Below are 13,094 nucleotides of genomic sequence, written 5' to 3' on the forward strand. Positions count from 1 at the left end.
CATAAGGCACTGCAAAATGGGATGTTATAGGTGGGGAATCATCATATTATGCTTCTGATATAAAACTTTTTACTTTGCCCTAAGGCTGTTAGGCATGAGGTCATTCCCATGCAGGCCCTTCAGCAGCCTGCCTTCTCAGCAGTCATATACATACAAAATAGTCATTACATTGCCTGGGGTCCAGCATCCAAGAGGACTCAACTTGTGCTCCACTGAGCTCTGCTAAGCATGCCCTCCACCCAAATATAGGCTCTCCTGTCCTCCCCATCTTTAATGTCAAGTGCTTGAGCGACTAATCAAACTAATCAAACTTGTGCCAGCTAGGTTTTAGTCAGGGGGTTATCCCACTATGCCACCAGTGCACATTAAAATAAAGGTAATTTAGAATACTACATACCTCCAGTAATACCATTTAATTCTTAATGGATCTCCATAAGAAAGTGAATCTGTTTGTTTGATGCTTAGTGCCACAGTGATGTCCCCTGTCATTGTATAGAAAGTATTTTTTTTATGATGCTTGATTTTTTTGGTTATATTTGTGCTGGTCAGTAGGCATGTGCAAATGCAATATACTGCTTCCACTGCAGATGTTTGTTTTGTGCGAACTCCCTAAGCATGCTATATGATTTGTTGCCTAAATAATAGAGATGACAAACACATGAAATAGACTCTTAAGGGATGCTTTATTAATCAGCATGGCAGGTTTACTGCTGCCACCTCACACAGTCAACAACGGCCTTTAATGACTGTGTTAATAGGTAGCAGTAAGCCTGCATTGCGTTCTCACTTTCTTTACCACATATCTTCAACCACTATTATTGCAGCTTAGCTCCAGTTCAAACCACATTTATCTCTCACAAACATGTATTTTTTTCCCTTTCTAATAAGAATTTTATGCAGTAAAATGTAAGAGTCATTATATTACAGAGTAATTCTGTTTCCAGTGGGGTAATTATGAGATCATACAATAATGTGAAGCTTGAGTGGTTTCCATGAAGTCATCAAAATCTTGAGATTGAAACATTTGTGATTATGGTCAGTTATGAGCGTTTATGCAGCACATGAGTTTTGGAATTGTAAATATGAATGCATGGGGTTTCATTCCAAGTGCATCCTGCTTCCAAATGTTTCACTTCGCTTTGTACAGGTCTGTTATTCCAATCTTTTTGCACCTCTTCTCTACTGAAGATTTACTGTAGCAGTTGCTTAAAATACTGACAAACTGATGTTTAAAAAAAAACAGCTATAGCACAATATTTAAAATGATTTGAAAACAGACCAATTTTGTTCATATTTGTGCATATTTTGGCAGTATGTACCTATTTCAGGCTTAATTTATCTCTTCAAATTTTGTACCTATTTTTAGAAGTATGTCCCTATTTCAAATTTGATTTTCCTCTTCATACAATTTTCTGAACTGCCTCTCCATCACAAATGATTTTGAAGCTGTTTAGTATACAAGAAATACACAGCATGACCAAAATATCAGTGGCACTAGTGATTTCAAAAAAGAAAAAGGCCCATATTTTACCTGCCTCTTTTTCAGAAGCAAAAGCAAATGACTTTGTGGGGAAAATTTTTCCAGTGTATTTCTTTAATGTCTACAGGTTGTATGTTGTCTTTGATGATATGCTTATATTTTGGTAAATATTTAAAATGTCAGGACATGGATTGCCATGTCCCAAAATGTAGAGACTGAAAGACCAAAATATAGACTTATACATACTCTAAACAAAGATCATTGTTTTTGAAGTGTTTGCTTTTCTCCAAGGTAATCTCATAGTTTATATATATATATATATACATATATATATATATATATATATATATATATATATATATATATATATATGTTTACCTTTATATTACTGATATGCACAAGTTCGATCCCAAGAAGGTCGAAAGTGCATTTTCAAAATCACAGAATGTTGAAAAAACATGATCTGAATTTTCATTAAAGATCCGGCATTTCGGGTGCAGATCGCACTATAGCAGAGATCGGAAAATGAACCCTTTCCCTCACTGTAGTGCGATCTCGGAGTTAGTATATTAAAGTAAGAGGGTGCAAGGGGGGCTTGAAAACCCCTGCATAATGATGTGTTGTGTAATTTGTAGTTTGAAAATCATTGAATCTGGTTTTCCAGATTTTTGATTTTCGAACTTTGGTGACATTCGACATTTGATTTTCGCAGTTTTAAGTCACACGTTAGTGTGTTCGTAGTTGTCATTCTCGGTAATATAAAGGTAAACCATATATATATATATATATATATATATATATATATATATATATATATATATATATATATATATATATATATATATATATATATATTTATAAGTTCATGCATGGGGTGAGGAAGTTGCTTGCCCCTCATGCAGAAAAAGAAGTTTAAAGGAGAAGAGTAATGTCTGATATTCAATCTTCTCCTATATTTTAGTTTTGTTTATGGGACTCCGCAATTCGAGTCCCAACATTTCAATACACTACAGAGCCTATATTTTAGATCATTTATGCCAGTCTCAGTTTTTAAACTTGTGTTTCTGAGTACTATCTCACAATCCCTTTGGAAATGGGGAAAGTTATGTGCTATTCGGTATTAAAATGTTATGCTAATTAGGTGTCCATTTTTTTTTAGCTGGACCTATTTTTAAGAGCCTCTGTACCTTTTTCATTGTGTGCATGTTGAGAGGCAGTCTTGATGAGCTGTTCAGTAGATGTTTTACAAATAATGCTTTTTTTAGTCAGTATACTGGCTTTGCATGCTGAAAGAGAAGCCTCAAAATAAACCGCTGAAAAATAAAGCTTGCCACTGTAGGTCTGGTTTGGGCAGCTGCAGGTTCTCCAGAACTGTGGGCATATACTTACCAAAAGAGAATGTTCAGAGGAAATATAGAACTGCAAACAGACAACATCTTTATGGGAAAAGGAGGAGGCAGAAGCATGTAGATATAAGTAATAAAGAACAGGAACCTTAACAAACAAGAACAAAGTCAATTTGTTATATACAAAGTAAGTGCATGGGCACATTTGTAGAATATTGTAACAAGCACTGTGGTGAAGTTGGCAAGTGAGTAGTCTTTCAAATTATACATGCTGTACTTTACTACATCTGTGTATGCAGATGTAGGCAGGTACATTTGCATGAATGCACAAAGTTGAATATATGACTCTATGAATTTAAAAAACAAGAAGGTACTATACCTTTTTCTGTATGAAATCAATAAGGTTTTGTAAATCCAGGTCATCTCGGTATTTTGTAATTGCTTTTCTCATCAGGTTTTCTGCTTTTTCTACCACCTTGAAAGGAGAATTAAATATGATATATAATAAATCTGCCTGCAGATTTGACCCCACTTCATCAGGCTTGTACACTCAAATGAAGTATTTTTATATGGTTTGGTGATTACAGCAGTTGGAGTCCATCTAATAGAATCCTTTTTTCACTGACACCCAATAATTTGAGACAAGTCTGACAAATGGGCTTGAAACCAAAAATATATTTTAAGTGAAGGAAATTCCCCTGTACCCACAAAGTTAGCAGATTTATATTGTGTACCTCCCTACATATTATAATCAGTTCCGAGGTTGCAATTCATAAAATTGTAAAGGTTCGATAGTGTTCAATGGACTGGACTTCAGTTATTGGGTCTCACTGAAAAGGAACTCAAATCAGTCTGACAAATACCAATTCCAGCACTTTCAAAAAAGAAACAAGCAGCCTTTATTGCTATAAAATATGTTTTTATCTTTTTGCATTGGTTTGTGTATGTAATAGGCAGGTGCAAGGCTGGATTACAAGGGGGGGGTGAAGGTGATGGAGCTGGAGGTCCAGACCCCAGAGTCTGAAACAGGTCCAGCTGCTGCCTGTCCCATTTCAACCAGGAGTGTTGTGCTGCTGTCAACCCAGATAAATGGATTCTTCATTATTTTCAGTTCCAGGCCCATGGTGCCCAAAATCCAGCATGTTTCTGAATGTTAAAGAAAGATGATTTATCAGGTAACATGTATTCTACAAATTCAGACTACCATTTTCATAGAATGTTGCAACTATTTTCCTGAGACCTACTATGTACGCCTCAATTACTTCTCTGATATTTTCACTGAAAACCTCAACTGCAACTATTTACATAATTCCTCAACTGTGAATTTCGTCATGGATGACCTGGTCTACTCAGCTGTACAATTTAGTGTTAATGTTATTTGCATGGCTTTTCCTGAATAAATAGATTGCTTTTTACAGAATAAATTCTATATTTCTTAATTCCAAGCAAGTGTTGTTGTGAGCCTCTGTGTCACTGCCTCCCTTAACTTTGCTTCATTTGTTTTACTGTCTGATCCAGGTATCTTTGAACCCCTCAGAAGATTTACATTGTATCACAACCTCATGCTATACATTTCATGGCCTACCAGTATTTCTGTGAAACAACACCTCATTAAGTTACTTCTGAGTCACTCCCCCCATCCCTTCCATTTGCCATCCACGTCACCTCTACCCTTTTTCCTTTCATCTTCAGGACCACCTTTTCCACTTTTACAATATGGTGTGACTAGCTCATTCCCCCTTTCTGTTTTAATTTGTTTTTTATATATTACATGTTAAGACTGCCCTTAAACCCTAGCCCATTCCTTCCCCCTCATACAACATGTTATCCTGTGATATATGCATTATACTACCCCAATCTGTTTTCCACCCTTGGCCCCCACAACTGGACACATCTCTCCCAGCACCTTGTACACTGGAAGGATGACTTCATCACCACTGCACTACATGCTGTGAGTGAAGCACTCAACAGCAAGATGACATTTTTCAGTGCCTTTTCATGCTATATTACTTGTTTAATTCTAGTGGTGATTATACCTTCAGATCCTTTTCTTCCTGTGTATTCACAAAAAACATCCTTCCAGGCAACTACATTTTCACTGTAGCCACCCATCACCACTACCATTATTAAGTAATGAGCTGCCAAACTTTCTGGTGATCTGCAATGAATCTCCTTAGTGACTGGCCCCTCCTTTTGTGAACAGCACATACTTCTAGGCAGTTTTATTGAACACAATCATTTTGGTTTCCAGTTCCAATGAAATACACGGCAGACCTGTTAAAATCAAATGTCATTGTGTACCAGTTGTTCTATACATACTTTTCCCTTAATTCATACTTTCTGCTTATGGTAACTTAACCGGTTTCATAGCCACCTTTTAATTTCAACCCCATTTCCATACATTCTAAGTTCCTTCCAATCTGCTTTGTGATACAGTGTCAAGTCATAGATGGGACTGCCCTTTTCCTTATCTGCAGTGACTCAGTCATTTTACTGTATTAAATTCAACAGAAGCACTTGGACATAATTAAATAATTACTGTTGGCTACTAAGCATTCTGTAGGTACTTGTAGAAACTTTATTATCCTAAACTCTGCCCAGCAGCAGTGTAGGTATCCCCTTGCAAAGGAGAATATGCCCATTGTGCAATATACACAGTATATGTTACCCTCATGAAACTAAATAATCAGTACTAAACAAAACCTTAAAATGTAACTGTCATCAGTTAGTACAAATGACAATTAATTCCAGAACATAACACTAGCATCATGTTAATCTCTTTATCTGGCCAATAGGATATATTGTCATATATATGACTGCCAAGCTTAAGACTTACTGGCCTTGAAGCTTGATTGCTATAGCCCCATGTTGATATTTTCTACTGCCTTTATACATAATGGACTTTGTAATATTCCCTAGCTTAATAAAATCCATAAAAGTACATACAGAATGCCATGTAGTCAGTAACAAAACTGAATGATGTCCGACTGGCAAGGCCTCTGCTGCCCGAAGCCAAGCTGTTGGCAATCTGCAAGATAATTAGCTGTCAGGAAGTCTATCAGCTTTTCCCACAGAATATTTTTTATAATGTTCTTTGTGCTGGGGATGGAGGTGTTGCTAAAAGGCACATAACTACTTGTTTTTTTTTTTTCGAAACATGCCTTTGTACAGTAGAATTACTGCTGCTGTTCTCCATGCAGAACTACTCCATTTTCTAAACAGATGATGTGGTTATGCCAGTGATATTGTTGTGGCGCCTAGAGTTTCAGCTCATCTGGACCATGTATGTTATCTCCTCAAAGCTCACAAAGTTCTTTCATTACTACTTCCCTTTCCCTTTCTGTCCTTTTGTCCAATTTGTACATGTCCTTCTGCCCTAGAACTCTCCCTTGTTGTTCACTCTTCTCCAGCTACAGAGGTAGAAAAGTTACTCAGTATTTCTTCATGGTCTCCAGAATTTCTGAACTTCCTCCACAACTTTTCTGTTAACAGAACATCCTACTGATTCCTCTTACTTTTCTAATGTAGTTGATAATACCTATCCTTCCTCTTCCAGGCGATTTACTTTGCTACGGTAATTTCTGATGTCTGAGATGAGTGTATTATTGTAGACTTTCTTCCATGCCCCATTACTTAGTTTGCATCCTCCTCACTGTCTTATTTGTTTGCATATTGCCCTTCTTCTATCCCTGTCTCTTATTTATCGTTTCAGTGAGGACCACTTCGCAGACTTCTCACCCCTGCTGATTCTTCATTATTCCCCTTACTCCTTCGTTGAGGTATGCTGCAGTTCCTCCTAGGGTTGCCAGCTGTCCGGTTTTCTGGCAAATTGTCCAGTTACCAATTTCATTCAAAACTGGACACGTGAAGTCCGGGTTTTGTGCCACTGCCAACTTTTTACCAATGCAGAATTAATTTTACGTTACATACGCATAGAAAAAGGACAAACTGATGCTCTACCAGCATCCTCCTACCTTTGCTAACAGATCTACAACTAAACAAAGACATCTTTTTGACATGCATGACACTGAACTCCAGACCAGATCGAAAAATAGAGCAGCAGATGCCTCATCCCTTGTGCTTATGCATCCTGTCTTTTCATTGCTTGTTTCAAGGGAAAGGGAGAACGCAATGGAGGACTCATGCGCACAATAATGTAATTTAAACACAAAAGTGCGTGTACCTGCTGCCAGAGTCAACATGGCTGGCTGGTCTGGTTTTATTCATTAAGTGGTCAAAGCTGCTCGTTTTAAGTGGTGAAAGCTCCATTTCTGCAGTAAGGTAAGGTAAGGCATTAGAACTTAGAAGCTCTGTTTGTATTTTCTGCAGTAAGGTAGCTCCTCTGTTTGTATTTTCTGCAGTAAGGTAGGTAGCTCCGGTTGTGTGTGTGTGTGTGCAAGCGCCGTTTTGTATTATGCTGCCTGGAAGGAAGCTTGTATTTTTTGCAGTAAGTTTGTGCAAGCTCCGTTTTGTATTCTACTGGAAGGAAACTCTGTTTTGTATTATGCTGGAAGGAAGCTCCATTTTGTATTATGCTGGAAGGAAGCTCCGTTGTTGTAGATTGTTATGCTGGAAGGAAGCTCCGTTTTTTGTAAACTGTTTATTTATTTGTTTGCAGTTTGATTACTGGGGAAGTCCACTGGGCCGAATTGACCCATTTTCAGTGGAGGCCTAGGGAGAAAAGCTCTAAGATGCATTATACAATTTAGATACAACTGATAGTTAATATTAAAGATAACATTATGTAGAATAGTTACACATAAATGCATTCAATATCACGCATAGTTAACAAATTCATTAATCTTGAAGGTAGGGATCATACAGTTTCATTTGGGGAAAACAGATATGTGTTAGTTGTGGAAACAGTTTATATACAAACCTTTTAAGAAAATGTAAATACGCTTTACATACACACATCAACAGTAGAATACCATTTACAATATTTACAAGGTTGGGCTGTGTGAGGGTAGCTGTAGGAGTTGTTGAGAGATTAGAGAGAAACTATAGAAATTGGTGAGAGCTTAGATAGGTTCATAGGAAGATAACTGTGAGAGTTGTAGAGCTTGGGAACCCCCTTGGATTAGGTTGGGTGAAGGCAGGTACATTTCCATTTAGTGGACAGGTGTTTGAATAGTTGGGTTTTGAAGTTTTCTGAGTTTGGTATGGTTCTTAGCAAGGAGGGAAGGGAATTCCATTTTTTGCCTAGTGAGAAATATAGGAGAGGTTGGCCAGCAGAACGTTTAGGTTTATGGATAGTAATTAAGTTCTGATTTTCAGATCTGAGAGCTCTGTTGGGTGTATAAGGGGGAAGATGTTAGTTAGAGCGGGACATTTAGTTGGGTGAAATATGAGTCTATGTGCAGTAGTGAGTTGGAGATAATCTAGGTAGTTTGGGAGTTCAAGCCAGTTCAGGGATTGTAGGGTTAGGCAGTGATGGGTGGTATTTTTAGATTTAGAGACAAATTTAGAGATTTTGTTGTAGCAGTTTTCTAGTTTAGAGGTGATAGAGGAAGACAGGTTGGTTAGGAGAGGGGCTCCATATAATAAAGAAGGAAGAAGATAATTCAAGGCCAGAGTTTGCCTGGTAGAGTTGGAGAGAAAGCGATTATTCCTATACAGCATACCTAGCTTTTGGTGGGTTTTCTTAATATTTTGTTGAATATGAATATCAAACTTGAGGTGTTCATCAACAGTAATGCCAAGTAGTTTGGCAGAGGGAACCACTTCTATAGGTGAGTTGGTTTGACTATAGACTTTGAAGTTGTTTTTATCGTAGGAGAGGGTCTTTGTGGGAGGGAATAGTAGAATCTTTGATTTATTTGCATTGAGAGAGAGGTGGTTTTGGCACATCCAGTTTTCAGTTGTTGAGAAGGCAGTTTGGGTTTTAGTCAGCAATTCAGAGAGGTTTGAGGCAGAGCAGACTAAGGTTGAATTGTCTGCGTATTGAATGATTTTAGCATCAGAAATAGCAATGTGAAAGTTATTGATGAAGATGTTAAAAAGCATTGGCCCAAGGATGGATCCCTGTGGTACGTCAGTTAGGGTAGGTAGGAAGGAAGAGATGGAGTTCTTCCATTTGACTGCCTGTGATCTGTCTGATAGATAGCTGGAGAACCAGGATAAAGCATTATGTGAGAGATTAAGGTTTGAGAGATGACAGAGAAGGTGCTTGTGGGAAAAAGTATCAAAGGCTTTTGACAAACCGAGTAAAGCAGTAGAAACTAAGTGTCCTGAATCTCGGGCTTGATTGACAGTTTCTAGGAAAGAGAGTAGAGCGGTTATTGTGCTATGGCCTGGGCGGAAGCCATGCTGGGTAGGAGTGAGAAGATTGTTTTGGGTCAGGAAAGGCATAAGTTGGAGGTGGATGCATTTGTCTAGGATTTTGGAGATTGGTGAGAGCAAAGCAATGGGGCAAAAGTTTGAGATGCTGGTATTTTTGTCTCCTTTATGAAGAGGAAGAATATAAGCTGAGCGCCAGAGTTTGGGGACGTATGATTCTTTTATGGATCGGTTGATAATGATGCTGATTGGGAGAGCAATGCCATCAGCAGCACATTTTAGGAAGGAAGAGGGAATATTGTCTGGAGCGTTAGAGCAAGGTTTAAGTTTGGACAAAAGTATTTTTATAAAGTTAGTGGAGATGGGTTTGAGTTCAAACAGATGAGGTGAGTTAGAAAGGGGAGAGTGTAGAGCAGTTGGGTTATTATTGGGAAATGTCTTGGTGATGGTAGCAATAGTTTCTATGAAAATGAGTTAAATTCAGAGTCTAGTTCGAGGTCAGATTTACTTGGGTCAGGACAGGGATTATTCTTGGAGCCTGGATTGAGGAGTGAGTTTATTGAGTTCCAGAATTTCTTGGGGTTTTTATTGTTATTGGACTGAAGTTTGATATAGTAGGATTTTTTGTCTTTGGTGATTAGTCGTTTTGCACAGTTGAGGAGCAAGGTATTGGCCAGTTTATTGTTTTGGTAAAGCATCCATAGTTTCTCTCTGTGGTGCATAATCTGTTTTGTCTCTTTGGATAGCCAAGGAGCAGTTTTAGTTTTTAGCCTTTTGCTTCTTAGTGGGGCTAGTGAGTTTAAAGTATCAAGGAAGACAAAGTTGAAGTATTCTGTAGCCTTGTCAAGAGGAAAGATGTTTAGAATTTACCAGTTCATTTGTTTGAAAGTATTTAAGAAAGTAGTTGGATTGAAGCTACTGAGGTTACGAGTTTGAATATATTGATGCTAGTGTAGGGAGGAACTAGTTGAGCGATGCATGAAGGCTGGGAGGTGGTCACTAAAGGTATCAGGAATTGTGCCAGAATTGGTTATTTTATTTGGATCTGAGACTAGGATCCAATCTATAGTGGATCTGTGAGGGTTTATTTTGTTAGGTCGAGTGATGGAGAGGATTATTTGAGTGAAGTTATAGAGGTTAATGGATAGGGAGGGAGAGGGGCAATTGATTTTATTCCAGTCAATATTCACATCACCAAGGATATAAGTTTCTTAGTTAATTTCAGTAGACTCCCATAGGAGAATATTTTTGAGTGTAGAGATATTGTTACCAGGTGAGATATATAGGGCAATGATGCAGATATTTTTATGTTTATTTAGTTTTAGAATTCCAGCAGTTAGTTCAGTGTTCTGGAATTGAGGAATTGGAATTTGGAGGGGAATTAAGGTAAGAAGGTTGGAGTAGAATAGAGCAGTGCCTCCACATTTTTATTTAGTCAGTCATTTCTGAGACAATGAATTCCTGGGGGCAGAATCTCAGAGTCGGAGATAAAGGGCTTGAGCCAGGTTTCGGAGATGGCTAAGATATCTCGTTGGTTATGGCTTAGCCAAGCTTGAAATTGATGTACTTTGTTGTGTAGACTTTGTGCATTCATTGTAAAAATCTTTAGGATGTTGAGATAGGAGGAAGAGGATAAGGGATGAGTGTTGTTAATAAAGGATGTAGTACCTGGGTTAGGATGGATATCACCAGCTTGAACTAGGTTTTTAAAGGAGATACCTTTTAGCCATATTGGTCTGCCAGGCATGAAGTTTGGTAGATTGTTGTCTGGAGTAGGTGACAGTGTCTTGACTTTAGAGAAGAGTGAGGGAGAAGGTGGGTTTGTATGGTAGCTGTCTTTGTAGTTAGTATTGGACAAGCATAGGTGGAATATGAGGTAGCATAGTATAAGGGAAGTAGGAACAGAAAGAGGAGGCTTGGGGACTGGAGCATGTGGTAACTTGAGGAGAGCATGTTGGAGCAAAGAGAAAGTGCTATGAGTGGTTAGGAAAATAGCGAAGGCTATGAAGAAGAAAGGGTTTAAAAAGTGATGGAGGTATTCTAGAGATCTAAGGAAAAGAGGAGGGGACTATAATTAGTGGGTGGAGTACAGATTACAGAGATTAAGAAGGATGGCTATAGGTGGGAGGACTAATGAGGGGGAGCTGGTATTGGGCAATTAGGCTGAGAGGGTGGGGTAAGATAGGAATAAAGCTAGGAGCACTGGGGGATGTGTGGGAATTGGGAGCAGGGTAGGGGAGCGGAGTGAGAATGTAGGGCGAACAGAGCGGGAAAGAACACTAGAGGTGAGTATGGCAGAAAAAGTATCAGCAATGAGCAGTTTAAAGGCTGTAGTTGGAAGGTATGAGCTAAATATTTCCAGCCAGAAAAAGAAGCCTACCTTTTCAGAGGGTAGTTTAGCTGGGGGGGGGGGGATATTTACAGTCTAAGGATAATAACTCACAACCAACTGTTTGTGAAGAAATAAAAATTTTTGGGATTATAAAGACTATCTAGGATTTATATTGGTAGATGCTGCCACCCAATGGTAGAAGGAGATAGCAAACAGCAAGGATATTTGGACCAGTCTTAGGTTTAAATATATTCTAGGGTAGTGAAAACAGGACTGGAGAGGGCAAACGGTCCATGGTAGGCTGCTAGAACGTGCACAGGGGAGGGCAGACTAACTCTATAGATAGTACATCAAGTCTAGATTTAATTAGTGTTAAGCAACATACATTTACACAATCTTGTTGGGGGGGTCTTCTCAGTAGTAGTTTTCTAAGTACCAGGCAAGCTGGCTAATTCAGAGTGTCTTCAGGTGATGGCCGGAGGTATTCCTTTTGCGTTTAAAGCAGGGAGGGAGCACCCAGGATGGATTACTGTAGAGGAGAGGGAGACAACACTGAGTTAGTTAATATTGCAGATGTAGCGGGGAAAGGTAGAAGGTATATTATGCTGGAAGACGTGTATTATGCTGGAAAGAAGCTCTGTTTTTGTGGACTGGAAGGTGTGGTGTGTGTATTATTTTGCTGGAAGGAAGCTCCATTTTGTATTATGCTGGAAGGAAGCCCCATTTTTGTAGACTGGAAGGTGTGTGTGTGTGTGTGTGTGTGTGTGCGTGCGTGCGTGCGTGCGTGTGTGTGTGTGTGTGTGTGTGTGTTTGTGTCTGTCTCTCTGCTCTCTGTCGGGGGGGGGGTAATGTTTAAAATGTGTTATCTGTCCAAGATACACTTTGATCAACTGTAAATACATAGCCTGAGGTACACTTCTTGATATGCAGCAGGATTTAAATTAATTTAATTTTGCTGACCCTGCAGAAAGGAATGCAATGTCAGCAAAAACATCAGAGAACGCAGTAAATCAATCATCCTCTTGAAAGCTTGTTACAGTGGTATTTTGCCCTTTCCTTTCTATTGATTGTGATCACCTTGTAAGAAGAAAACACTTTTAGTCATTGAGTCAGCATCTGGGTTAATGTACTTTCTATATGCATGTGCCACTTCAAGCCTGCAAGTTGGAGGACCTGGGTTTATTTTATTTTCTGTTCTGTTGGTATGCGCCATTTTAAAGCTGTGAGTTGCAGCAATTGGGTTTTTGTATTTTCTGTGTGCATGTTCCATTAAGTGTGAAAGCAGGCATCCGGAACAGAAAAAGAGGGCATTCCCATCAGCTGATGTCACAGTAATGTCACAAAATAGGCAGAGCATGGATGGGAGAGGGGGTGGGAATGGGTGGAGTTATGGGTGATGTGAGGGGTATGACCTTCGTCCGGTTTTAGCCACAAAGAAAGATGGCAAACCTAGTTCCTCCACTGTCCTGAGATCCTGATACTCTATTTTATTTCTATGTTCTTCACTATCTACAACTCTTAGACCATTATTGTGTGACTGATTTTTTCCCTACTGTTATAGTGGTAGAGGATCTTCACTTTTGTTTTTAGAAGTAATTACACATGCAGAAAAATATAACTTTGCACTGGATGTTCCCCATCCCTGGCTTCATCTCCA

At 38.8% G+C, this 13,094-nt stretch overlaps 1 protein-coding gene across 1 annotated transcript in view; it reads right to left on the reverse strand.

Moving 5' to 3' along the window:
• The window catches only part of LOC122817659 (tetraspanin-33-like), a 477,846-nt gene that overhangs the window by 216,287 nt on the left and 248,465 nt on the right, over positions 1 to 13,094 (reverse strand). The window contains exon 5 of the mRNA XM_044090722.1: positions 3,206 to 3,301. Coding sequence (XP_043946657.1) covers positions 3,206 to 3,301 — 96 coding nt within the window. The remainder of the gene's footprint in view (positions 1 to 3,205; positions 3,302 to 13,094) is intronic.

This window comes from Protopterus annectens, chromosome 13.part0, assembly GCF_019279795.1.
Source record: "Protopterus annectens isolate FY-2018-M chromosome 13.part0, PAN1.0, whole genome shotgun sequence".
In the NCBI taxonomy this organism is placed as follows: Eukaryota; Metazoa; Chordata; order Ceratodontiformes; family Protopteridae; genus Protopterus; species Protopterus annectens.